The sequence below is a fragment of the Syngnathus typhle genome, linkage group LG5 (assembly GCF_033458585.1).
Source record: "Syngnathus typhle isolate RoL2023-S1 ecotype Sweden linkage group LG5, RoL_Styp_1.0, whole genome shotgun sequence".
In the NCBI taxonomy this organism is placed as follows: Eukaryota; Metazoa; Chordata; class Actinopteri; order Syngnathiformes; family Syngnathidae; genus Syngnathus; species Syngnathus typhle.
This window is the reverse complement of record NC_083742.1, coordinates 6,625,804-6,653,559: the sequence shown is the minus strand read 5'-3', so window position 1 is coordinate 6,653,559 and position 27,756 is coordinate 6,625,804. Positions and strand designations below refer to the sequence as shown.

At 40.2% G+C, this 27,756-nt stretch overlaps 1 protein-coding gene across 1 annotated transcript in view; it reads right to left on the bottom strand.

The window, feature by feature from the left end:
- LOC133153878 (citron rho-interacting kinase) overlaps positions 1–24,962 on the bottom strand; it is a 31,742-nt gene extending 6,780 nt beyond the window's left edge. Inside the window, exons 1-28 of the mRNA XM_061278102.1 lie at positions 24,687–24,962; positions 19,371–19,463; positions 18,715–18,858; positions 18,453–18,572; positions 15,384–15,554; positions 15,182–15,235; positions 15,039–15,092; positions 13,737–13,877; positions 13,409–13,534; positions 12,918–13,013; positions 12,676–12,792; positions 12,367–12,476; positions 12,044–12,218; positions 11,352–11,549; positions 11,216–11,269; positions 9,621–9,818; positions 7,183–7,376; positions 5,885–6,020; positions 5,697–5,801; positions 5,293–5,433; positions 4,510–4,629; positions 3,762–3,999; positions 3,385–3,543; positions 2,260–2,421; positions 1,373–1,544; positions 1,096–1,184; positions 908–1,012; positions 284–453 (exon numbers count right to left, since the gene is read on the bottom strand). Of these exons, the coding sequence (XP_061134086.1) occupies positions 284–453; positions 908–1,012; positions 1,096–1,184; positions 1,373–1,544; positions 2,260–2,421; positions 3,385–3,543; positions 3,762–3,999; positions 4,510–4,629; positions 5,293–5,433; positions 5,697–5,801; positions 5,885–6,020; positions 7,183–7,376; positions 9,621–9,818; positions 11,216–11,269; positions 11,352–11,549; positions 12,044–12,218; positions 12,367–12,476; positions 12,676–12,792; positions 12,918–13,013; positions 13,409–13,534; positions 13,737–13,877; positions 15,039–15,092; positions 15,182–15,235; positions 15,384–15,554; positions 18,453–18,572; positions 18,715–18,858; positions 19,371–19,379 (3,558 nt within the window). The 5' untranslated portion in view covers positions 19,380–19,463; positions 24,687–24,962. The remainder of the gene's footprint in view (positions 1–283; positions 454–907; positions 1,013–1,095; positions 1,185–1,372; positions 1,545–2,259; positions 2,422–3,384; positions 3,544–3,761; positions 4,000–4,509; positions 4,630–5,292; positions 5,434–5,696; positions 5,802–5,884; positions 6,021–7,182; positions 7,377–9,620; positions 9,819–11,215; positions 11,270–11,351; positions 11,550–12,043; positions 12,219–12,366; positions 12,477–12,675; positions 12,793–12,917; positions 13,014–13,408; positions 13,535–13,736; positions 13,878–15,038; positions 15,093–15,181; positions 15,236–15,383; positions 15,555–18,452; positions 18,573–18,714; positions 18,859–19,370; positions 19,464–24,686) is intronic.
- Positions 24,963–27,756: the final 2,794 nt, after the last annotated feature.

Here is a 27,756-nt window from a genome sequence, read left to right as displayed (position 1 = left end):
AAATCCAGCAAATCAACAAAATATGCCCATATGGCAGACATGAATATGATAGAAACAGAACAAACCAGGTTGTAAAAGACCAAGAAAGAAAGAATGAGGGAGAGACGTAAGCACAGAAGATGACAATTAATAATATAGAAAAGTGAAACAGGAGATTATCAAAACAGACAAAATGTTAAAAAGGAGAGAGTCAATTTACTCTGGTGAATGAGCCCCACAGTACCAATCACGTCCAGAAAAGAGAGCGGATGGTTACAAGTCAGCAGAGTGCAGAGATACTCACTGCGTCCGCCTCGGCCTTCTCCCGAGAGACTCGCGCCCCAGCGACGACAGATTCCATGACTGCCACCCAGCGCTGCTTGTCTGGGAAACTGGGAGCCATGAAGTAAATGGACTGTCCAGGCCAGCAAGGGGCGTGGCAACGCGACTCCAGCTTCAGAACGTATGGAACATCTGATATAGGAGGATGACAATCACAATGACTTCAATTACTATGAAGTAACTAAAAATAACATTTAGGAAATATTAAGGAAACAAAATAACAACAACAGTGGTTATAGAATGTTTGAGCTTGAAAAAATTGTTGACTATCGCCATTGAAAAAATATGAACATAAAATATTTTTGCAACATTCACTGGATTAAAGTCCTTGGGAACTGTTGGCGCGTCCATCAGTAATTTTCACCAGTCCGTTTATAGTCTGGCTTTTTTTTTTTTTTACTTTTTCATCATTCAGCAAAATGGACACCCGTCAGTGACAGCCATTCCGTCTTTCGTCTGGCGGAATGTCCACCTCTGCCCGCTCGTGGAAATGATAATTGCAACGTGACAACTTTCCCATGTGACAACAAGCTCTGGTCTCCCCTAAATGTTGTTGCTGTTACTCATGCAAATAGTTCAACTATACCTGATTTGGCTGTGTTGGGTAGCTCAGTGGCCCCTACTGCTCCGTGAACTTCAACCTCTCCATCAGACATGCACAAGTCAAACTCCTCCAATGGCTTGATTGAATCTGAGTCAAAACACAAGTTACCAGACTCAAGCTCAATGAACAAAAGACATACGTTCTCAAAAGTAAGCGAACACTCAAGCAACCTTCTCTGGGTTCAATCTCGTAGATGGACACTTTAGTCCCATCGAGGACCACGTATTTCCGCTCCCAGCCTTGGCCTCGCTTTCCATTTCTGCAAAGCCAGTAGCACAAAGTGAGAGTGAGTGAGTGAGTGAGTGAGTGAGTGAGTGAGTGAGTGAGTGAGTGAGTGAGTGAGTGAGTGAGTGAGTGAGTGAGTGAGTGAGTGAGTGAGTGAGTGAGTGAGTGAGTGAGTGAGTGAGTGAGTGAGTGAGTGAGTGAGTGAGTGACACCATAGCTAACCTGGGTTGCTTCATCCATCCCTCTAGGTGCATGTGTCCACTGGCAGCGTCTTTGAGCTGCTGGCCTTTCTCCCGACAAAAGCCCTCGGACAGATGCAGAGAGCAGTCGCTCGACATGCCGCACGTCGCTGGGAGGCACGGGGAGCATTTCGGATGGCAAAGAGCGTGACATTCTGAAAGAGGAAAAATATCACAATGGCCTATAAAGTTGTGGCTGCTCAACACAGACCAGCATTGTGTAATAGTGATATAAACTTGCCCCATTGTCTTTTATAATCTTGTTTTGGGGTCAGTATCTATTAAGGAGACTCAGGAATAATTATAAGGTTCATTATATACTATGCCAAAAAATAAATGCCATGATGGCTTAAGATGGCATATTTTCCCCCCTGTGGTCAGAGAACGGAAATAAACTAGCGAACGTCTTACTAACTGCACGTTCAATTGACTATTTATGAATAATAAGTTAGTAGTTTAAGGACAAAGGTATGAGACCAGTTACAGATACTTTTTTAAAATTATTATTTTCTAGTTTGATTTAAAATCAGAAGACTTGAGTACTGTACTGCACATAATGATGGATTTTAGACTATAATTGTTTTTTCCATCTGAGAAGATAAATAAATTAGTGAACAATTCTGAATGCTGAAATTCTGGATATGCTGTATTGGCTCTGTCTCTTTTGGACCCAGTGCCAGGTTAGCTGTTTCACCCAATTTGGGTTACTTTTGATTCAGCAGTTTTAAGAGTGTAACGTTACACACCGCCCATGTTAGAGGTGGACCCACTGATTTGTTTTGTACTGATTGAATGTTTATATAGATGCAAATAGACAAGAGAGTGATCCTGACAAACAAATACTGCTCGTGCGATGGAAGTGGCACTCACCCAGACAGGTGGCGGCTTGTCGACCAAAGTGAACCGTATCCAGGCAAACGGTACACTTGGCGGCGCGCATGTTGAGTCCCACTGTGAAGCGGTGAGCGGTGTGGTGGTGCACCCTTTCCCTCTCTCTTTCCCTCTGACTATCTTTCATTCGCCGGCTATATTCTGAATACAATAAGGGCAGGGTCACAGTTTGCTCCGTTATTATTTCTCGTTCTGTCAAAACCTCGATGCATCATGCCGTACCATTTATGAAGTCACTTCAACAAAAAAGTGGTTGCAAAAGATGTTGAGGACATGAGTGGCATAAAACTTAGGTCATCCCTGTGCTTGTGGTTATTGGCTGATGAATTTTAAAGGCATTATGCAGTCAATGTTATGACTTTAAAGACACCACAAAGTTTGCATACCTTGGTGAGCATATGAGAGGAATTTGTCACAATGATACAACGAAAAAAAAAAAAAAGTTTCACTGCAGCTTTAATTTTGAATTTTGCTTTACCCGAAAGACTTTGCTCTTCATTTCTGAAGCTTGTGTCTGTGTGCATTTGCAATATTAAGCTATTAAGCCAGTCGCATCTTAAATGATGCAACTTTGACTTAATGATGTGACTGAATAATACCTTTAGATTGGGATTCATTTCGTGACACAAAGTGTGGTTGCAGTGTTTATCAACCTGGTAAGTAAGTGTACGATGTGAAGCACTAATGGTATAGTGGTGGGTTGATAAACACTGTGGAGTTCCGCAAATGAGGCTGGCTAAGCTTCAGCAACCAAGATAACCATGCTTCAGATTTCCAAAACTGTGCACTGCAAAACCAAAGATGTTCTTTTGACTTGCTGAGATGTGGTCACTTTGTAGACATGCACAAGTTTGAAAAAAAACCTGGCCTTCTGAGGAATGGGTGAGGCAAAAGGAAACCAGGGATAAAAGACTGCGGGAACCGTGAGTTTGGGAAACTTACTTTCAAAAGTGACCCTCCTTCTTTCTGAAAGGTGTGTGTGAAAGAGAAAGGATGGTAAGAGAGCATCCTTTTGTGTGTAGGAAAGGGCCGGTATATTTTCAATATAGCGTTGTAATCCATTAGTGGCTTCTTGAACAAAGATGTCGTCACCTCCTCACTCACCCTCAGGTGTTGCAACCTCCTTCCTGCGACCCGAGTTGGACGGTACCACGCTGGCTGGGACTTGTTGGTGATCGGGAGACTTCACCATGGCAGACATCATCATCTGTTGTCGTGCTGCGGCTGGGTTTGCGGAACTGCTGTGATCTTTGTATTGGAGTGCTGAGATGGAAATCACATTGCTTTTATCATCCTGGAGCAGAAAACTACAGTGTTTGCTTTTTTTTTTTTCATGCTGACTTGCCTCTTTGCTCTTATCATGAAAATAAGAATTTCATTCTCCGTTGCTACGGCAACAGCACGACGCAGAAAGAAATGACCTAATTGTCTCATGGACTTTTTGTGCTTTTCCCAAACAAGAGCTGATGAACTGTTCTTACCTTCTTCTCTTAGAGATCGCAGTTCTGCTCTCATTTTCTGAAGCGCATCTTCAAGCTCAGAGCAGCGAGTTCGCTCTTTGTCCAGCGCTAACTTCATGTCGCTGTACTGCAGGGGAACTGGCTGGATGGACGACACTGGGGAGACCTGGCCTTGACTTTGTCCCTGGGCCTGGGTCTGCGCCTGGGCCTGAGCAGCCATGGCAGCCAAAATATCTTCACGCCGACGCCCAAAGAGTCCCTGGAAGGACAAACACAGCGAAAGGACATGTAGAATGAGACCCGAGAGCAGAGGCAACGGTTGTATCCAAGCCTTTGATTAAAAGTTATTATGAACGTGCAGAGAGGTTAGTGGGAGTTTTAATGGCAATTTATGCAATGGGTGACTCATTTTTCGTTGCCCCAGATTTCACCTTTATAATCACGTAATTACCAGTTCTCTAAAAAAAAATAATAATAATTATGCATGCACAATCAGATAAGTAGAGAGCTCAGAAAAAGAATCTACTCAATAGATCCGTTGATTCAAATTCAATTAAGAATTTAAGAACACATTTGTTCTTTTACCTTCTTCTTTTTTTTAATCCGGCCTGTGAAAGTTTAACACGATGGTTACTTATGTGCGGAAACATTCAGAGGCATGCAAGTTTGACAACCCTGAACATAAAATGAAAACACTGTGTTTCGCACAGGATAAAATGTACTTTTACATCAAGTACATCATTTAAGTAAAGAAGCAATATCACCTGACCTTTTTCTTCTTCGAACCACCATGAGCTTGGGCTTGGAGGAAGTCGATGAGCTTTGTCTGCTGGGTGATAGTCCCCTCCATTTTCACCTTCTCATGGGAGTACACAGCCTGCAGGTGGAGCTAAGTGAACATCACTACTGCCATGAATTTCTCCTCAAATACTTGGCGTCATTCAGAGTGATAAAAGCAAAATGTGGGCGAAGATCAACAATGAGTGTGACACAGAACATGCTTTTGACGTTCAAGGACAAGGACATCATAGAAAGCAGGTAACAATGCTTCAATGACCTGTGCAGTAGTCACAGCACATAACTCTAAAGAAACTAAAAACAATGAAGTGAAAAGATTGTACGGCAACCAATGTTTGCTTATTCCGTACTGTCTGGAGGGCCTTTTTGAATTCCAATAGGAGTGCTACACACGTGACTAAATCATTTGTGAGCCATTATAAAATTGAACACAGAAACATTCTTCTTTCAGTCTAATTCACTAGTGGCGATCACTACCTTACCCGAGGATGATTTTGTGAAGATATACACATTAACGAAGGATACGATTTATTGACCCCACAAATGGCAAGTTTGCTCAAACCATTAAGCAAGTCATTTTCAACAGTTTAAACTGGTCAGTGGTAAGTTAAAATAACACCCACACGTGGGGGCTGACCAATAGTATTCTTTTTTTTTTAAATATCCAATTCCCCAAAATGTTACTTGGTTTGAGCATGACACCAGCAACATACAGTTTGCAAGAGTGTGTCCAGTACAGATTATGTAGCAGCACCTGGATGTTCTCCAGTTGATATTCCAGGTCAGTTCTCTCAGTTTTCAGAAGGTCAGTCTGATCGAGCGCATCTTGCAGGCCCTGGGTCAGACGGAAGATATGCGCCTTCTGAGCATCCATTTGCTGCTGAAGCTTCTCTTGCTACAAAAGAAAAAACAGACGGCCCATTATCCAATACTTTAACCACGAGGACTTTAGAGGTTCCAAAGTGTGTTATTTTTGTCAATTTGATTGAAGCAAAATCATCAGCATGCAGTGAAAATATGTTATGGTAATAACTTTTTTAGCGTCTTTGGGTTCTTGAAAAGCGCTATACAAATATAATGAATTATTATTATTATTATTATAACTTAAATATGTCATCAAAGAGCTGTGATCACAACGTGTGAAAATACTGAATGGACCTCATCCAACAGCCGCTGTTTCAGATCTCTCTCGCTCTCCAGCTTTTGCTGCAAGCTACGCGCATTCATCTCCAGCATGGCGTGCTTCTTCTCCAAATCATTCAACTGAAGGACAGAAACAAGATGTGTTCATTGCAACATACCACCGAGGGCGTTAAATATTTGAGCTTCAGTGCAGAAACACTCACAGTGTCTGCAAGGCTCTCAGCTTTGAGTTTCTGGTCTTTGAGAATCTGCTGTAGCGCCAACATCTCAGCTTTGTGCTCCTTCACAGCCTGTTCCACAGCCTGACGAGACTCTGAGCTGCGCTGTTCAGCACGGAGTCTGAAGGACACAACGGCCTTGCCTTCATTTGCCCACATTTATACGTATTCAGCTTTTTATTTAGATTAAAAAAAAACAAGAGATAATCCCTTGAGCGAATAAACCATAGGTATCCAGTGAATGTACGTAGGTGGAGGCAAGCAGCGACAGTAAAAGCAAGCGCGACCTACCAATATGGAGGTCACTTATTATTCTTTCAGAATATATAACAGGCATTGTGATCAGATTAGATCATGGCCTATTGAAATTGGTGTCATGATTTGTGTTTATGTGGTTTTGATTGGATTTAGTTTCATTACATTTTCACATTTTTCATATCTTGTCTGCCCTGTTAGGATTTGGTGTACAGCTGTTCTCATCCCACGTGTAAACAAATGAGCTCCCTCATACCACTCCAGGTATTCCTCGTTTGCTCCTCCACTTGCTTATATTTATGCTGCATTCGAGGTCCGAATTGTAAAATTAGGGAATAAAAGAATCCTGAGTTCATTGACGAACTACAATGCGACATCACTCAACAACGGCAACCACATGGAGTCCAGTGAGTGAATCTCAAAACTTCATTTACAAGACTATAAAGATTCCTTTGGCTTGATTTATTATTACACCAATTCAGTTATTCAAAATAACTTTATGTAACACAGCATGATTAGCATTGACTGTGCCGCTGCATGAAGACGATATTATGGTGAAATGGATGAAATGCTTTAAAGGAAAGACAGTGCTTTATTTATATAAAATAAAATTGAAGGTTTTCTGGAGGTCAAATGTGTCATCATAATAAATGAGATAAGCAATCTATCCGAATCAGCCATGTTTGTTGTTTACATTAACCTTGAGCACTTGGAGATGAGAAGTGGGAAAATCCATGTTGGATATAGCCGACTTCCCACGTTCCGCGAATGCAGCATTAGTACCCTGGTTCCTTTCAGTCTTTGTCAGACCATCGTTTCTGTTTGTCAGTTTAGTGTGATTGTTTTTTCTTTAGTTCCTTTGAATCAGGCTTCGTGGAATTTGCATTATTTTCCTTTTGGATGGATGGATGGATGGACGGACGGACGGACGGATGGATGGATGTTTTTGTTACGGAATCTATTTCTAAATAATGGATGCACTGTCTCAATATATAATGATGTTTACTGCCAACATGTTTTTGACTAACCTGTTCTGTTTCTCAGTGTCCAGCATTCTTTGGACCTCCCTTGTCCTCCTCTCAGCCTGGTTCTTCTCATCTTCAAGTGTTGCCCTCCAGGTATCCCACTGTCTCTCCTTCTCCAGAAGTTCATCATTTAACGTCTCAAGTTCCAGGACTTGCTCTTCCAACATGGTGCATGTGGTCTTCAGTGTTTCGAGGTTCTAAACAAAAGTGAGAGATTAAGGTTAAGATACGCACTTTGATTATTACACTTTGATACAGCTGACTTTTGAGATAACTGTAAAATTCAAACAGGTAAGTTGTACCCCAAAAATAAAAACCTGAACTTTTTTTTACCCCCCTTCACCCACCCTTTTTTAATCTTCAGGATTTTTCATATTGGATGAAAAGGTAGTGTAACATTTACATATTTGGTCGCTAATGACTGCCTAATGTTTGAACTACAAATTGGATTGTCCGGTGAGGGAGTGGGACCAGTTTGGGAAGATGGCACAATTAAGGTAACTTTTGGCCCCATCATGTCATGACTTCATCAACCATTGCGTGCGCTTTTGAGTTATGGTCATCTGTTTTGGTCGGTCTGAATTAATGAATAAGGTGCCAAAGAAGTCCAGCGATGCTATTTTCAGTGGGCCTTAAGACCTTTAGGATGGAAACAGCTGCCATCACTGAAGCAGTAAAAAAACAAAATGCTGACACAGATGAGTGGAGCACATCCAGCACATCTCAAACAAAGTCACTCTCTAAAAGCATAAAAAGCATCAAATTGAATTATAAACCCTTGTAAATGTCGGTTTTGTAAGATTAAGGGCAACATTTGCTACAGGGCAAATTTATGAAAACAAACTAGGCAGAGACAAGGAAAGACGAGAGACCCGGCCGAAGAAACCAAGTCGAGCTGTGCCATGCCGACGCCGTGATAACATCAAAATTGTATGCGCAGAGGCATCAACATGATGATTTTTCAAGATTCTTCAACCGAAGGTATTTCTCCATTCCATTATTCCGTTACAAAATAAAACACAGGGCCTAAAATAAATCCTCAACAAACACAAAAAGCTCAAGGCCATTAACATAATGAAACAACCCCAAACTGCAGTCATAAAGATGTTCTGAAATAACATCAATACCTGTGTGGTGTCTTAAATTACACATACTGACACGGGGCATTTTGCTTTTTGCATCATAAGGCTTACACAAAGAGCTGTTCTTAAATGTCGTGATATAAATATAGCCCATGCTGGTCTTGCAGCATCACCGCAGCTCTCTGTAGTCCAACGCTTCCGCAGCTGACACGACCTGGGAGTGATGGGGATGACACATTCCTCCCTCCTACACAGCACCCCATCCCTCGTCTATTCCCTTCCATTGCCGGTTACACAACCGGCAGGACCGAGAGCGCTACTGGACGCCCACACACATCCTCCCACAGGAGCAGAGCACACATCGCACAGCCTCCTCGCTCTCTTGCCGCTTAGCTCCAACCAGAATATTGCACATTACAATGCGGAATTATTCAGGGAGTTTTTGGTGCCTGTTTTACACTTTGCACTGTCAGAGCTGGGAGAGGTGTCTTGGTCTCTTGTCACAGGTTGAGCAGATATCACATAATGCATGCTTGCGAAAACCCAACGTCTGACTGGCTTTGAGTGGGAGGTGGAAAGAGAAAGCAGACTGAACTGAAAAATTATTGCTGGGTGATATAAATACATACACACATTTTTGGGGGCAATTCAGCACAGAATAGTCCAAACCTGCAGACTAAATAATTGCTTGACCGACTCTGACAGTTGTCGCTTTACAGCAAGCTGCAAGATTGTGCATGCAATTATTGTATTGTGATACATTAGAGAATGTGGGTGGGATGGCAAATGAGAAAATGGCAAGAAACTTCACTAAAAGTGCTTTCAAATAAATCACAGGAGCAGCAGTCAGCAAAGTAGCAGTAGCACATCAGTAAGAGTATATAAACAAAAAAAGAAAATGCGTGTTCCGATTATATCGTTTATTTGCAAAAGTGAAATACTGTTTGTAGAACGTGTTATTTTTTTAGCTTTAAGATGCTGTCCTCTTTAAAAGAAACGTGGAGAATAAGCATCATGAATGAATGGATGGATGGATGGATGGATGGATGGATGGATGGATGGATGGGTGGATGGATGGATGGATGGATGGATGGATGGATGGATGGATGGATGGATGGATGGATGGATGGATGGATGGATGGATGGATGGATGGATGGATGGATGGATGGATGGATGGATGAATGGGTGAATGAACGAACGAACGAACGAATGAACGAACAAACAAACGAATGAATGAACAAATGAATGAATGAATGAATGAATGAATGAATGAATGAATGAATGAATGAATGAATGAATGAATGAATGAATGAATGAATGAAGCTCTACCAATAGAAAACAGCCAGTGTCTTCCTTACCTGTTTTTGGTTGTTGAGGTGCATCTCACGGTCAGCCACCTCGCGACGCAGCTGGTCCACATCCTGGCTGAGCTGCAGTCGGTCCTCCCGCTCATCAGATGCTTCATCCAGCTGCTTAGACAGGTAGAAGTTCTGGCGGTTCAGCTCAGCATTCTCCTGGGTCAGTGAGGTCAGCTGTTCCTCCAGGTCAGTGATCACCTGAAGGGAGTTATGAAGACACTCAGATTACCAGTAACACAAAAATGTACCGTTTGTGCACAGTATCCAGGGTTTGAGAATCATAATAGCCTAATAGCATAATCATTTTATCATGTCTTTCTACTTCAATCATCCATGCTCACTATGCTTCCTCTTGATACGGTTTGAGTCTGATGAGGGGGCATACTAACCCTCAACCCTCAGGGGACCACAAACCATGCATATCTTCAAAGGGGCAGGAGAAGGGCATAAGAAACACTTTTATATGCATAAATGACTTGTCTGTTGTGTTTTGACTCAGAACATCTTTCCCCCTGAGGCAGGAGACTGACACCAGCATCTGAATGCTTGAGTCTTGGTGCAGAAGTGAACAGTGAATTGGATGCTTTGTTGATCTGCAGAATCTTTCATTTAAATCCCTCCCCCTGGCATGCATCCTCACCGGCGCCGATTACATACGACTGACTCACAATTGTGGAAAGGTATTGGAGCACAGAGAATAAAAAAAAAAAAAAAAAAAAAAGATCCCTCTGATGCCATGGAAGCACTCTGTGGACCATGGCTTGGGCTAAAAGATGTGACTACAAATAGTATGTAACGAAAAGCCTCCGAGACACTGAACTCTATTTGGGGTTAGTCCGAGGCACTTTGAGTGGCAGGCAAGCTGATTCCCATTTATCACGGGCCTGAATGTGATTGATTACCATAATTTCCAGACTCTAAACCGCTACTTACTGCACAAGCTTTGAATCCTGCGGTTTATCTATGGATTATTTTTAACGATTTGTTTTGATACACAGGTAATAGAAATGTGGACATTCATTTAAAACACCTGCAGCTTATTGTCTTGTGTGGCTTTTACATGAACAAAAGAGGACTTCCCCCCAATTTTAGCTGGTGGAGTTTATATTCCGGTGCGTTTTATAGTCCAGAAATTACGCAAATTATGAACACAGCCACATCTTCAGTTATAACAATTGTACAACCACATTGTATCAGTTGTCTATTTCTCTTTCTTTTTTCCCCAATTGCATTATACGGGGTATAGAGCACATGAAAGGTGTGAAAATCTCCAAAAGGCATTAGAATAAGGCCATATTTTTATATCCACCAGGTAGAGCTCCAGGATTTTCTCTCTACCAGGGCTAAAGAGTGGCTTGACCAATACATCGGGGAGGGGGGTAGAAAATAATTCAATATATTTTAAAATATCAAGTAAAATGCTAGTGAGGCTTAGCTGGTCTGGACAGATTTCTGTTGGGGCTATAGCCTTTCCAAGCCTCAGTGTAGTACCATTCCAGATATTCACTGTGTAGTATTTTATGCACATTAAAATGCAAAACAAAAACTTTGATTAGTAGATTCATGCAAACACTGAAATATTTTGTGATGCTTACCGCACAGCTGTCCCTCAAAGCATCATACTTTCGTTGTATCTCATCTCTGTGTGCCTGACAGACAAATCAGAGACAGTCACATTTCAGCACCTGCCTCACATGACATCGAAGAAAAGCTGAGCTTTAGTTTCCTCACTCTGAGCACAGTGATCTCTTCCTCAGCCTCAGCAGTGGTCTCCTCGAGCTCAGTCTTGGCATGCTGCAGTTGACTCTCCAAAGCGCGGCGAGCCGCCTGGAGGTTGGTGATCTGGGCTTCGCGTTCCTGCAATGACAATGTCACCTCTGTCACCTGACGCTTGATCTCCAGCTTCTGTTCCTCATGCTCAAGTCCAATCTATGAAGACAGAGAGAGGGAAAATCCACATTTAGGAAAGAGGATGGTTTCCGGAACATGTTTGGGAATGTTATTCACTGCATTAACTTTAATAGTTACTGTGCATTTACAATTATTCCAAGACATTAAACATCAGTAACGTGGTCGTAGAAACAGAACTACTTTTTTGGCAACCTGCCAAGTGCCCAGTGTCCATATGTACTTCTACAACTGCTGGGTCAAAAGTCACCCAAATTTGTCCAAAAAGTGACAGAGCTAATGCTGGGTTATCTAAACACAGCGCATTTAGCACTGTTAGGTAAATATTTTGACACAACAAGCCATCTCTCTATGATCCATCTGTTTGTCTGTCTATCCATGGATCTATCCCAAAATCTACTTTTTGTTCATTTATTCTCTGACCTGTGGCAAATCTTTAACAGTTGCTAATATTTACGTTTATCAACTACAAAATATACAGCAGCATGCTGATGATATAATAATTCAATACATACCTCTCTGAGCCTGGTTTCCAGCTCTAAGACCCGACTCTTGTGCGTATGCTCTAGGTGGCTTGTTTTCTCGAGATGCTCCTCAAGTTTGGCATTCTGGGCTTCCAACTTGCCAGCCTGAGACTCCAAGTAGAACTTCTGCTGGCGAAGCTCTGAGATCATCTCTTCCTGGGCTTTCCTACCATTACAACATATCCGAAGGTATAAAAAGCTCAATAAAAGATGGAGCTTCTGAAAGATTTGATTTCATACACATACAATCTAGAAATAAAATGCTCAAGAAAGAGGGCCTATGGTACAGAGCATACTCAGCATTCGCTACTCACATGTTTTTCTGGGTGTAGATGCTGCTGTTGGCTGCCAGTTTGTTGGCCTCAGACAGCTCAGCAATTCTCTGCTCCAGACTGTTCATCTTTGAATCCATTGCATTTATGGTCTGGATGAAAAATATTTACCAATAGAACTTAAGATAATAACGGTGAGGCAAATATTTATAAACATGGACCTAAGGACTGGACTGTTTTGCAGCCTTACAATGAACAAAGCCAGATAATCTGAATAAAAAATCCAGGCCAGCATGATAAATATGAAAATATGGCCGAAATAGTGTCACTTCCTAGCTAATCAACTCTTACCGCCTTCTGTTCACTGATGATGCTGCATTTCTCCCGCACCTCCTCCTCATATTTGCTCTGACTGGACTCCAGCATTTCTTTATCAGCCATGTCTGCTTTCATCTGTGACTCCAGTACCTGCCATGCAACCCACAAAACCAGAATGTCACTTCACAGGACAGAAGATGGTGAGAAGTCGCACACCCACAGACTTGACTAGGCATGTTTTCTATGGTTGTATTTCATTGCACAGTGGGTTTGACCTTAATCTTGTCTTCATATAGCTTCTCCTTCTGTTTGAGATGGGTTTCCAACCGCTGTGCTGCGGCTTGGGAATCTCGCAGACTTTCCTCAAGCTCCTATCCAAAAGTAATGGATCAGATCGTTAGTGCACATAATTGCAAAACACAGATAAAGGTTAACTCAGAGTCATTCTGACAAAAGGAACATCTTATACCTCCATCCATCCATTTTGTACAACTATTTTAAATCTTTAGGACCATGTCTGGGTCCTCTTTTGAAACCCCAACTCAGAATGTGCTAACCGTCAACCTGTTGACCTGTTGAAGCACATCCGTGCTTCTAAGGTGTGACAGTTACAACAGAAAAGCTTTAAGGACATACTGTACGTCAATTTTTATTATCTGAAAGGACTTCTTGGAGATGTAATGCAAATGTCCACCTTCTCTCTGGAAAACGACAAAAATAAATCTCACACCTCCTATGATTATTTTAGACATAAAAGATGAGTTACCAGAATTTTATCTGCCATCTGCTGAATCTGCTGGCCCTTGCTCTGGATGTCATCCTTCATTTTGGTCTCGCGGCGCTCAACAATCTCAAGTCTTTTCACTTGGTTCTCAAGTGTCTTTCTACCATCCTGTATACACCCACACAAATGCGAACATCATTTCACATATTGGCACAATGGTTGGAGCAGTCTTTGCAGTTTGGGTGCATCCTTATTTGTACAAAATCACTATACCAGCCTGCTTTAAATGAACAGTTCAAACTAAACTTGTTTGTTTGTTTGTTTGTTTGTTTGTTTGTTTGTTTGTTTGTTTGTTTGTTTGTTTGTGTACCTCAGTCTCACGGAGACGTCTTCGGAGACTGTCATTGGACTCCTCCTTATTCTGTAGCCGCTCTAGCTCTCGTTCCATACGTTCTTTGGCCATTTTCATGCTATGGAGATGGTCTGCAGCTTCTGAACTGGATTTTAATGCCTAGGAATTAATGCTCAATGTCAATTAATTTTGTTTCCTTATGGTAAATAGAGTACTTTGAGCACAAAAAAATCATTGCACGTTTCACATGATAACGAGAAAAAATATCATGAACATTTTGAAAGGGCCTGCTAACTTTCACAAGTCCGAAACACACATTTATGGAGAATGTATTATGAGTTGGGCTTTTGAATTTGGTGTCAACAAAAAGTAAAATCTTACAATGGTCCAATTTTGAACAACTGTTGTGAAAATGTTACCGTTGCCATACTAACATTACAACAACAAAAATAACAGTACCTGATAACAACCTGAGCATATAAGCACTCATGCTGGATCCACAAGTTCATTCTACCCTGTGGTCAGGTGCTATTTTAAAAGAGAATAGCCTAAATGCGAACATGCTATGTGTTTGCTATGCTAACATATAGCAAGGTGTCACTCAGAGTACAGGAAGCAGCACGAGGGCAATGATAAGATAACACTAAACGTGGTTTATGATGGTTGGCTATTTCTCTGTGGTATCTAGGGACAGAAGGTCATGTTCTCCTGTTCACTTGGAAGTCCTTTTTATAGACACCCGGACTGCAACTTTCCTTTTACACATTCCCCCATACAAAAGTCTACAAAAGATGGGAACTAACAGAAATATTTCTCACGGTACGGCCATATTTTAGGCTTGCTCCAGTCAGAGTGCAGCGCTTTCATAAAGATGCATAAATTACAGCTTCAAGTTGATGGCAGAATCTGCACCTCTCCTTCTTATGCATGTGGAATAATATCTCCCAGAATGACTGGGCATTTTCTGTGCATTTTACAGCGAACACTGCCCTCAAACAAACCGCTCAAACCATTTGAGACACTGATTCCTTGTGACACTTGTGAGCACAGAGAATATACAGGTTGCTCATTTTCTATATTGGTTCATAACTGATTGAATTAGAGCAGGTATAACACAGCATAAGATATTGATTCTGGTTGAGAAATGAGCAACGGGAGAGCTTTCTGATTGCAAAAATGTTCAGAATCTGACATAAAGGACACATTTTAGGGGAAAACCTGAGAAAGAATGGAGTCAGTTACGACAGTTATAAACTCATCAGTTTTTTTTCTTTTGTTTACAGTGCATGAATTCTTCATTTCCAAATAAAACATTTCTACCTTGGCAAGCTTCTCTTGAAGATCATGGAGCTTTGCCTGCTGCTCCAAATTAGTCTAAAAACAAAATCACAGTGAGCAATAAGCAGATTTTCTGACTTTCTTCCAAAACTAGTCTTGTGCTGTAAATAGGCTTGGGAAAATACCTTTTCCAACTTGGTGATTAGCTCATCTGCCTCTGCTTTTCCTTGCTCTTTGGCCTGTTGAAAAAAAAGACATATATAAGAGTCAGTGAGCTTCTTGTAAAAAAACAAAAAAAAGACTACCATTGGAATTAGGTAAGTCATAGCAACATTTTTCTCAACCCAACTCTTCGAACATGAAAGGTCCAAACTGAGAATGAAACACCTTCTGTAATCGATGCTGATAGTCTCCTGCCTTCCTCTTCAATTCCTCACTGTTCTGTCGAGAATCCTTCAACTCTGCCTCGTACAGGTCGCTACGACGACGAGCAGCGGACAGGTCCTCCTCCAGTTGTCGGATGGAAACTCGCATCTCCTCCAACTGGGCATGATATTCCTGGATCAAAACCAAATAAGTGTCAAAAATAGCAAGTGTTTAAAGATGTCCAGAAAAAATTGAGATGTCCAAATATAAGATAATTATACTCAGTAGCCTGTCCACTATTTTATAGTGGTCCAGTTTGGTTACTACTTATAAAATGTCACAAAATTCACAGTTATACTTATGTAACGTGAAATAGAATTGGAAAATAGATTACTGGTTGTCCCAGTGTTGTTTGACCTGAATCCAGCTGGAAGTAAAAGTTCTTGTTAGACACTTCTGCATCATTTATGTTAGCAGATACATACATAAGTGATGCTGCACGCTACATTCTGACTGAATAGGCAGGGGGGAAGTAATCATTCAGCCATTTTGCAGTCAGTAGAAATCCTTCAATTCAAGGCTGTTTATGCCAAACATTTTGGTAGAAAGTAATGTCGGGGGGTAAATAGGAAGCGCCATAGTCACTTAACTCACATGTCTGTTCAAAAGTGATTGGTCACAGCCTTGATCTAATTACGAGTAGCGCATTCTCCTTATCAGGTTACGTGGCACATTTTTACAATCATCCCACTAATAAAAAGTAGCATCTCCTGACTCAGAGGCTCAACAGAGAATAGAGCGAATGAAGCTGGCAACCGCAGATGATACAATTGCGAATAAAGTTGAGGAGAGAAACAAATATTATTGCTAGTTTCAAGGATATTGTTGAAGATTTTGCAGGCAGCTTATATTTGGGGATACTTGTTGTCTTTCTGTCTTCACACTTCCTTCTGTTACTGCATCTTAAGTAACGGTATTTGACAAACTACACTTGCGCGTACAATTACAATAAAAACAAATCTATTCACACATGATGGACCTGCTAAACTTAGAATAAAACAATGTCTGTCTTTCATGTTACAGATATTAGTGGCTTCAGTGAATACTGCATTTTTTTTTTTTGCAATAAATCTATCCTCACTATTTGTTGATGCAATACTGCATGGATTTTGCATGACAATGCCAAGCACTGCTGTCAAATGACATGCGTGGGATACAGCTGCTTTTCAAGATGAGACGCTGAATTTAGCAGGTGTGAATTGCAGTCTAAGAGTCCCTAATGGGTACACGATGCAAAGTAGCACTTGAGTGAACAGAAAGGTTGAGTCATATGTTTGAATACAAATTATTATTTGTTTAAAGAGGGTTTGTTCTAACATCCCATTTTATTCAGTCACAGTTTTGCTGATGATATGACACCACCGTGTGGAGTACTTTTTAGATTACTTGCAGTTTAGGAGTCAGTAACTTTTGCTCACATCTTCTCTTCTTCTCTTGAACTGGCAAAGATATTACTTCTTTAATGATTAGGAAGACATTTAAGTTTAGTTGAAGCGGTTCGGGAAATGAATGGATGGATAATATGGTGTATGCCCCCATTAGTATAAACACGGCATTCTAAGTAATATACGTATGTTTGTGGAATTTCCATCTCGGGGGCGGCCATCTTGCGACTTACTGTCGACTGAAAATGACATCGCAGTTGCCAGGTCTCAGGTCACAACCAATTACGGCTCAGCCGCAGAGAAACGATGGGCCGTGATTGGTTGTGACCTGACAACTGTGATGTCATTTTTAGTCGACAGCAAGAGGCAAAATGGCGGCCCCCTGAGCTGGATAAAAACTGGTGGAGTTTGCCTCTTTAATTCATATTCCACAGACAAATCATTAATCAGAGCACTCTGTTCCGACTAGTTGGGCTGCACAGAACATATTATTACAAAGAAAATTTGGGGGTTAACTTCCAATTTAAATTTTGACATTAGTATGAGAAGTGATACTTGACTTTTATATTCAACAGTGTTGGTTAGACATGGTATTCGGTATATTAGCATCTTTTGATCGTCCACAAATTCTAAAAATGTGTCATTTGTAACCATGACACGACTCCAGGTAAATGTGTCAACAGTAATATAAAAAAATGCAAATGTTGCTAATACTGACAAAGCTTCACTTGAATGTGGTGCAGTGGTATATGCACAGCACAACCGATTAAATGTGAGACACACTTTGTCAGTCAAATCTGAATATCTTGGCTGATTTACGGATGAAGAAGTGGTTGAAAATTATGTTTCTGAAAAAGTATGAACTAAAACCCAGCATCTCATCACGACCGGCCTGCCCACTGCATCAGAGCTCTCTTCACTCGTCGGTATAGGGCTCTCATCACCATGGCAACCGCTGCACAATGTATTCGGTGCAGTGCTGTCGAGCTGGATGAAAAAAGGCTGCTATTTCTAAAACTGTTGACCCTTAAAAAAGTAGGGATTTTATTATACCCTTATATTGTCAGTGTGACAACTAAATTTCTGCTCTCATCCGTAGATACATAAACCTGACAACGTACATGACACGTACTGAAGACATTTAATTTTGATAATTAAAAGCCTCATGAATATTAATGCGTATCACACAGTAATGTTCTAATGATTTGCACACTGAGCATAAATACTTATCTTGAAAAAAGTACTGCAGTCAGTTAATTTGAGTTAATGTTCTGTTTCAAGAATCATATCAATTCGGTCGTCTTGCCTGGATCCAAAATCATTGGACAATAATGACCCACAAATCAGCAGCAATTTAAGATGCCTGCAGATAAAATTCAGAATTTGGTCTCTGTGAACTCCAGACGTCTGACAACCATAGGCGCATTTTCTAAATAATTCCCTGGAAATGGAGTTAATCTGCATAAAATGGCTGTACATAACTCTAAAATGGTATTGCGAAATCTTAATTTGCAGTCTTTATTTTTAGTTCAAATGTACTGAGAAGGTGCTTCTAAAGGTCAATTCCTAAAACCTCTAAATGCTTCTGCACTGGACTTCATTTAAAACCCACAATAGTATAAACATTGACTGGATAATATCTGACCTGTTCTTTGATTTCCTGAAGCTTGTTACTCTGCTCACGGATGTCATGGAGGAGCTGTAATGCTTTGTCATCCTCCTGTGTCACCTCCATTCGAGCTTGTTCCAAACTACGCTTTAGACTCTGAAAGTGAAACACACTGATGAAGATGGACTTATAGATGTAAACAAAATCAATAGATGTTGACCTACACTCATTATCAAAAACTACTGGACATGTACACTGATGCAGAGAGAGTTTATACAGTGACATTTTATCTACATACACTGCATTCCGTAATGTAGGTGGCCAGGTCCTGTTCAAGGATAGTCCTTTGAGTCTCTGAGGCCTTCAACTCAATGTCCTTCTGCTGCAGTACTGACTCAAGGTCAGACATCTTCCTTTGAACAAGTAAGATTTCCTGCTCAACCTGAAAATAAGAAAAGGACACCCAAATAATCTACCATGAGATTTAAATTTCATGCATTTTGATTGAAACGTGGAGCATTTAATGATTTTGGCTCCTACAGGTTGATAAGTACAGAATACTAACATTATAAGAGACAGCTATTCCAATGATTACATTAGCTATAGGGACAATAAGCAACGGCTACATTTAAGTGTATGAAATATGGCAGTTTTGCTCTCTGTCGCTGTTGTCTATGTCTGCCCAAAAATAGAAATTTCAGCCTACAAAAGCTCCATGTCTAACTTTGGAAAGCACATTTGTGGTAAGATGTAAAAGTATGTATTTTGACTATTTTATTGTTTACTTGTTTTGGTTGTCCATATGCTAACAGTTATGAAGTCATACAATCATAAAGTATACAGATAACGGGAATTTCCAAATGGGCCGGTCCATTAATTTTTCTGGTTATTATAGAAAGATTTTGTATAACTGGAGAGTTTTGTTCTCTGAAACATCAAGCAAAAAAACTATACCTGTGACATGTGTCCAGTAGTTCTGATGGTTTTGTTTAGAGATGGTCCCAACGGGGGGGTTGTTATGGAGACCCAGTAGTTGTTGTCACTGCTCTGATGGAGAGGAAGATGAGACACAAAAGAACAAACACTGGCAATCAGTAACCAAGACTACAAAAGCCTGTTAAAATGCAAGGCTATTCTGAATAGACAAGACCAAGAAAAATATTTATTTATTTATTTATTTATTTATTTATTTATTTATTTATTTATTTATTTATTTATTTATTTATTTATTTATTTATTTATTTATTTCAAATAGAGTTTGAAATAAATTTATAAAATGAAACAAACTGGCAACCTGTCACCAACCAATCACCAATAAAGTGGATTCAATTTTAGCAATAAAATCTTTTAGCAAAAAGGTTTTTTTTTTCTTTTTTTTTTCTTCTTTTTGTTGCAAAAAAGCATTTTGAACTTCCACTGGTGTATTAACCATTACATAACCAAAGAATTATTTTGGTATCAAGACAATTCATTTAAAGGTCCCATGCCATCAAAATCCCAATCTTGCCCTGGTTAATGCATAACAAATGAAAAAGGGTTGCTTTAATGATTTAAGTTAGACAACATGCAGTTTGTTGTTTGCATGAAAAAGTATTTGTAAGGAATCTGAATTTGCTGTCATTTATGGCTCAAACTGTACACTAATTTTTCAAGTACACTGGTTCAAGTGAGAACCAGCTTGAGACCAAAGCTTCACACTGGTCAGTCTACTTCAAAGTGCCCCCCCTTTATAGTCTCAGGTGATGCTGTTTTTTCTCTCATAATTATAATATCCAGTTGTGGGCCAGATTGGACGGTTTGGATTCGGCCTGTTGATCATCTTCTGCAAGAGTGACACATTTTAATCACATGCAACCGATGCTCAAATTAAGCAAATTCAAAGGATATTTTCATATATATTGTTTTGAAGAGAATTGCTTCACCAAAAGATTATTAACATTTTGGGACGACCCAGTCGAAACACAGACAAAATCCAAAGTGCTGCACAAAGTAGAGTCCATGTGAGAGATTTTGAGCACTTTTGCAATAGATAGTGTATGTGATTTGCTGATTGAAAAACATGTTAGAAGTGCCTATTTATGTCCCAAACAACATATTCACTATTCAGCACTGACACCTCCTAAAAAAATATTTAAGAAAATAAAGTATTTCCTATGGATTCATTTATTAGCTTTAAGACATATTTTAAAATAATGACATCAGTGAAGTTGTTCACATTGGTTAGTGATGCTTGGTGTTCTGTAAGAGATCCCTATTGAGTTGGCAAAACAAACGAGTTCCTATTTTTAGCTCAGAAAGGCTAGGAATAGGTTGCTCATGTTGACAAAACAGCGTTTTATACCACCGCTGGATATATTTAGCCGGATGCGTGATTAAGAGCAAGGCAGAGGAATGATGAACAGAATATTATAAGCACACGCTCTCCACCCACTTCTCCCAACAGCAACATGCTCATCTCAGTCTTAGAGAAAGTACAAGGACATTGTAGATATGGACTGACACATTTGTCCTTGCTGTTGCTGGCTGTTCCAAAGCAAAGTATCTGTTTTTGACCGCGTTCTTTGAGTGCATGTGTTCAGTCTTCTGTGCGCCGTCTGTGACCAGCAGGAGATAAACAACATGCAGTCCAGAAGATCACAGTTAGTGGCCTCTGTGTCAAAACAAAAGACTAGATGCACTTTGTAGAATGAATTGGTGATTAGTAATACTATCACAAAACGTGCTAAAGATGTATGATATGCAACAGAAAAGCATACATTCACCACTGCTAAACATCTTGACTAACACTAAAGAACCTTTTCTGCAGCAGGTTAACTTTCTTCCCATAACGATGTACTGTAGAAGGGCAATTGAAATGCAGTTGTCTTGGTATAATGAGGACAATCCCTCTTTGACTAATAGATTAAGATGTGTTTTTCATTACATAGCACTTCCAAGAAGAAAGAAATTTAATTGCTAATGGATGATGGTTCAAACAATCGTGAGATTTTTGGTTTGCCTTTTTGACTGGGACCAAGGCCAATAGATCCCATTTGTCTTGATTGTTTTTATGTACCGTATTTTCCGCACTATAAGGCGCACCTAAAAACCTCCAATTTTCTCAAAAGCTGACAGTTATTACATATTATTATTATTTTACTTATAAATTATTACTTATAATCCGGTGCGCCTTATATATCAACCAATATGGGTTCGTGGATGAGGGCTAATTTATTAAAGTAAGCTTTACGTGTTTATTTTGTGTGTTGTGTGATATTAATGTTTGAGTAACGTTGAGTTATTGATATATTGTTATTGTTTTCACTATTTCGAGTGTTGCTATATTGTGATTGGATTAACGTTTGAGCAACGTTGAGTTATTTATTCTATGCGCTTTATAATCCGGTGCACTTCATATAAAGACAAAGTTTTAAAATGGGCCATTCATTGAAGGTGCGCCTTATAATCCGGTGCACCTAATAGTGCGGAAAATACGGTAATATACATTGAAGCCCAATAATATTCATACCCTAACAATACAAATAATTTTGGGCTTGACTGTGGTCTAGGCTTGTTGCAAAAAGACTAGATAGTTACTTGACTGTATATGCAGGTGATGTAACTGCAGCACATAAAAGGTTCCTCAGTTTGTTTAGGAGATCCCATCAACAACTGAACAAAAACATTCACCATAGCTGCTGATGAGGAGGTCTTTTTGGTGGGTTGAATAATGTGTTGGCGTGTGAGTCAGCGATGGCGAGGAGGAGGAAAGTGGAAAAGGGTTACATCCCATTCTGCTGTGTGGCTCAAGTCCTGTGTTTCTGTTTGGGCTGTAAAGGCAACAGTCGATTGAAGAATACTCTGTAGTTTGCACTGATGGATGCCAAAGGCTGTGCAAACAGCCCCCCTGCTGGATACTCAAGTTTGATCTTTCACTTCGCCCTCTGCACATACCTTTTAGTTAGGGAAGATCTGACACGGACATTATTTTCACTCTTATTATATGCAAAGCAATTACCACGCCCGAATTACCATGCTCTCATTATGGCCACAGGTGGATATAAAAAATCTAACACACTCCTCATCAAATGCCAGTTTTTTTTTATATAAGACCAAGATAAATCATTTCAAAACTTTATTCACCACCAACATAACCTCTAACCTTTACAATTCCATTTTTAATAAAGGGAAGTAAAAACAAGTCGGATAATGGGGTTGGACAAATGTGCACACCCTCTTCTTTTTAATTTTTAGCCATAGATTGATAATGATTCAGTTACTGCTTGCTTAGGTCAATAACATATCAGAATATATTTTTATTATTATTGTTTTTTATTATTGTTTTCCAAAGTACAAGCAGGTGTTTATTAATGTATTGTTTTTATAGAACATCAATGATCATTTGCCTGTTATCATGGAGGATTTCATAAATCAGATAATATCTACTTCTGAGAGGCTGAAATTTGAGCATTTTTACTAAATAGTTGGGCAGTGGCCCTAAACGACGAATTAATTATCAGAATAGTTTTTGATTCATTTGATCAAATAATTATGACACCTCGAGATGAAAACATCACAGCCACAGTTGACCTTTTTATAAACCACAACAATAATAACTGAATTAATGGAATATTGACAAAGATAAAATCCACCCAAAACGAGGGTAGGCAACTCCGATCCAAAAGTTATCCTCCTTAACACACTTGTTCCAAATGATCAGGGTCATTATCAAGCTAACCGATGAGCCGAACATTTGAGTTTCGTTGAGTTTAATTTGGAGTTGCCTACCCCTGACCCAAACAACTTCTTTTGCCAGGCAGAGCCCTCTCCGCAACGCATGTAGTAGTTGTTTTGTATCCCAAAAGAGTGATATCAGTTATTGCATTTTTCTGGGTTCTGCCTCGAACTTGTAGAATTAATCGTTGGTTTTCCACATCAGCACTCAGGTTATCACGCTTGAATCGAGAAGCCTGCTCGAAGGAGAGCTAAAAAAAAATTTAAGACACCCGGAACAGTCAGTTGTGATTGATTCGATGCCCTCAGAGTGCCAACGTCACATATGATGGGTATCACAAAAACCTGCAAGAGGAGACTTTTATAGACTTGTTTTTATATCCATTCGATGTGATCCAGTCAGTGTTAATGCCATGGCATACTCAAATAGTAAGACAGGAGAAATGAATTATCTTACATTACAAGCTTTCTAATCTATGGTTGTTTGCTTGACTGATGTGTGTGTGCGTGTGTGCGAGCGAGCGTGTGTGTGTGTGTGTGCGTGCGTGCGTGTATGCGCGTTTTTAGTTTTTGAATAACTACACTGACCAAGCACATTGTCTGCAGAGAAAAAGAACCACTATTCCTGAATTTATCCCCGGGAATCAATAAAGTACCTATCTCTCTACCTATCTATCTATTCAGCATTCACTTCAAAGTACATAATTAAAAAAGACCCAGCAGATCCAATGGAAAATGGGACAAGCGCTGGTTTCTACCATACACACTGGAGAAAATATCAAAGAACATGCTACCTTTCTCCTTCATCTCGCAGGAGTAAATCTCTCATACCATTAACATGGAATGGAATAATCGAAACAATACACAATCAAATAAACGTGTTTTAAATAAAATTCAGAAACTCTATGCGTGAACGTACGGTAACATCTCATCGTTATATCGACACGTCACTATCCCGCACAAAATTCTTCACTCAGAATGAAAAGATACTGATTTGTGATCATGCTGAATAAGCATCAGAGACGCAGCAAGCTCGATCTCCACTACCCTTTGCAATCCCACTGTTACCATAGAGATACTTTCCTCCAACAGCAGTCTTCAGCTTGTCACTTTGCAGACTTTGCAAAGCCAACCGAATAACTGTACATAATTACTTATTTGGAATCTTGCTGTGTGACAGACAGATTCCATTCTCACCTCCTGTCAAAACTTCTACCGTCTTCTCATTGTTGGGTGTAATTTGAGATCCAACTGACAGGCAGTCTAAATGCCGCCTCCGGGAGTGATGGCAATCTGTGTACGTGCACGCAACAGTAAGCTGAGCAGTGAGCTAAGAAGCACATCTCGGTCGTGACCAAAAAGGAGAGGACGCTCTTCCAACAACAACAGGGCTGATGCAGCACTAAGTGATCAATAAACAGTGGTGTCAGTCATTCCATCCATCAGGCAATAGATACGGCATGCTGGGTTAGTAAACAAGACAATGCTCTGCAGCTGAATTCAACGAACATGATCTTTCTTTTCAGCTGTCTATTTTAAGCAAAACAGCACACTTACTTGGAATGCTGCAGCTGAAATCTTTTCCCAGGTGCTCCTTAAACACGGTACCTCCTTGTCCGGTACACCCGATCATGTGGGGTCTCTGTCAGAAGCCACCAGCTAGACTGAAAGCTTTGCTGGGTCATCAAATTTGTGGATGACATCCTCACTGAGGAGAGAGGATGAGAGGAGAGAGTGAGCTCCACTGGTGAGTGCCGTTTTCAGAGAGATATAGAGGAGGGGGGGTGCATTGTAGAGAAATGCAGCAGATCCGTGATCACAGAGGTGGATCGCACTCTCTCTCCTGTCAACTGGCTCACCCGTTCCCACCTCCTCCTGTCACACAACTTGGTTGCTCTCCATGCTGCAGCACCCGTCACTCAGAGTTTCAAGCTGCATGAATATGATTTCATATTCATGTTGCAGTTTGAAACTGAGTGAGCCGAAAGCTACCTTGAGTTGCAAACTACTGTAGAAAATTGGATTTGTTACCGCATCTCAGTGTGATAGTACTGTAAATTTGCATCCAGTTATTGCATTTTTTTTGGAATGGTATTTTGCTGAATCACTGCTGCCAGTAAAATGTAATTTATGGAAGCTATTCAATAAACTTCTGTAATAATGCAATATTTTGACAGTATTTGTTTTATTAAATAAAATACATATTTTTTCAGAATTTCAAAATGAAATCAAAGAATTTGATTGTATTATTACCTCCAATTTCTACATATTGGGGGTAGGCGAATATGGTACGAAACCAAAATTAAATTCATCACCTCATCACTATTCACCCTTCACACGGCCACTGGAAAGAGAAATGTGATTCAGTCCAACTGCAGGCAAGCGAGAGCAGGTTTTCACGACACTGCGTGCTGGCATTCATGCAAATTCGGTCGACTTTAAGAAAAACACTGCCACTTATGTCCACACGGTGACGGCATAATCAACAAAACTTTTTAGATTTAGATTTGATGCTTTATTTTTATTTCAATTATTTAGAGTTTAGAAAAAATAAGCATCCATTAAGTGCTTTCATTTTTTCTGTTATGAATCAACTTATTCATTTTGATAGTTTGATTTACCCTATTCCAATAAACTGTGTTGAGTGTGTTAATAAAAAAATCCGACTACACTGTTTTTTCTCGATTAATAATTTGGGTGATGGTGTTCATTGGGAACCTTCAATTTTTTAATGTTAGCTATTAACGCTCTCAGTTTTGGCAGATATGATACATATTGTATTTTTATTCAAATGCCCTGCAGCGTCGCACCCAACAAAATTGTATCTACCAAAATTACTAATATGGAAACACTGCCACCTTAGGGTAAGACACTAACATACCGATATGTTGTGTTGTTTTGCTTTTTTGGACAATCAGTTGTAAGGGGCCTTCTGTCATAAAACAGACCCCCAAAAAGGAATAGCGTTTTTATTATATTTAGGGGCTTATTGTTCCATAAGTACAAAGCAGTGGAACACTGCTCTATGTTTTGTGGGAACTTTTTGCTGCTCAATGACTACTAAAATAAGTATTTTGATATTGCAAACAAGCTACAAACACAAACAGGAAGCTCCTCGGGCACTTTGTGAAAAATACTGTGAGCATTTCTTTTTACTAATGTATTAATGTAAACATCAACACTATAATCTGTACCATTATTAAGGCAGTTTTCTTTTTGAAGGAGCACACTCTATGTGATGAGATCTGACAGTGCACAGTATAATGGCAATGGCAAGAAAAATACCTGAACTGGACTGGAATTATACACGTTCATTTTCCATCCACATTTGGCACCAAGAATCTCAACTGAACAAAATTTGGGGCCATTTCTGTTAAAAAGAAATATGTAATATTCCTGGGATGTCTGGTATGAATTCCTTTTACGTGGTCATGCCAAGGCTGGTTCGCCACCTCACAGTGCAGGGGTTGCAGATTTGATTCTGGCTCCGGCCTTTCTGTGTGGAGTTAGCAAGTTGTGGGGTTTCCTGTCACCTGCTCTCTCTTGTTAACTTGTGCATTTAAACCGTGCCCCTGTCGGTGTCTACTGTTGCGTCTTCGCCTGTTGGTCCTGTCCTGCTCGTCTATTCCCACTGGTCTCATGTTGGGGCTCACGGTCAGAACCAGTGTCCTGTATCTGTTCCAGTGGACTTCTGTTTTCTGTCCGCTGTCCATGAGCCTGTGTCTTTTTCCCACCCCCAATAAACCCTGGTCCAAGCTGCATTTGGTCACCCCAATCCACTCCCTCCTGACATTTCCATGTTTGTGGATTTCCCCCGGTTTCCTCCCAGATTCGGAAAACATGCATTGAGCACTGCAAAATTGCCCGGAGGTGTGAGCGTGAGCGCGGATGGTTGTTTGTCTCTGTGTGCCCTGCGTTATGCTGGCAACGGGTTCAGAGTGCCCCCCGCCTACAACCCAAAGTCACCTAGGATAGGCCCCAGCGCGCCTGCGACCCTTGTGAGGATAAGCGGTTCAGATGGGTCATGCCACTGCATTGAAAAAAAAAAATTGTTCAGACAGCAAACGGTCCAGTCCTAAACCAACTTTTGTTTTGTGTGAAGCAGGCTGTTTTTGTCTATTGTTGTGACTTAGTAAGATCACATTTTATATAGAAACATGTTTTTTCTTGATATCAAATATAGTGTGTCTGTATTTGCCCTTTTTTTTCAATTGTTGATATAGATCTGCTCGAGATAAAGTGCAATCAGCATTGTTTTTGTTGACATCTCTCTCCTTTACTTTAATCTACATAGCACATCAAGCATTAAACTAATGAGTATAATGTGTGCGTTAGATGAGCTCAGAGGAAATCACCCATTTTGTGTCTATCCCCCCACGGGAGACCAGCAGGCAGTGACCCACTTCTTTTGTGTGATCTTCATCAGCTCAAAAGGCTTTGTTTGTAATCATTCAACAGTGCTAACCCACCACATTCTGACCTCATCCCTACCCCTTCATCCACACACACACACACACACACTGCTATTGGTGCTTTTATCACTTTTCTGTCAATAAATTTAGCAGCCATTATGTTGACTTGTATATTCTTAAGGACCTGTCACAATAGCATATTCTTCATCAAATCA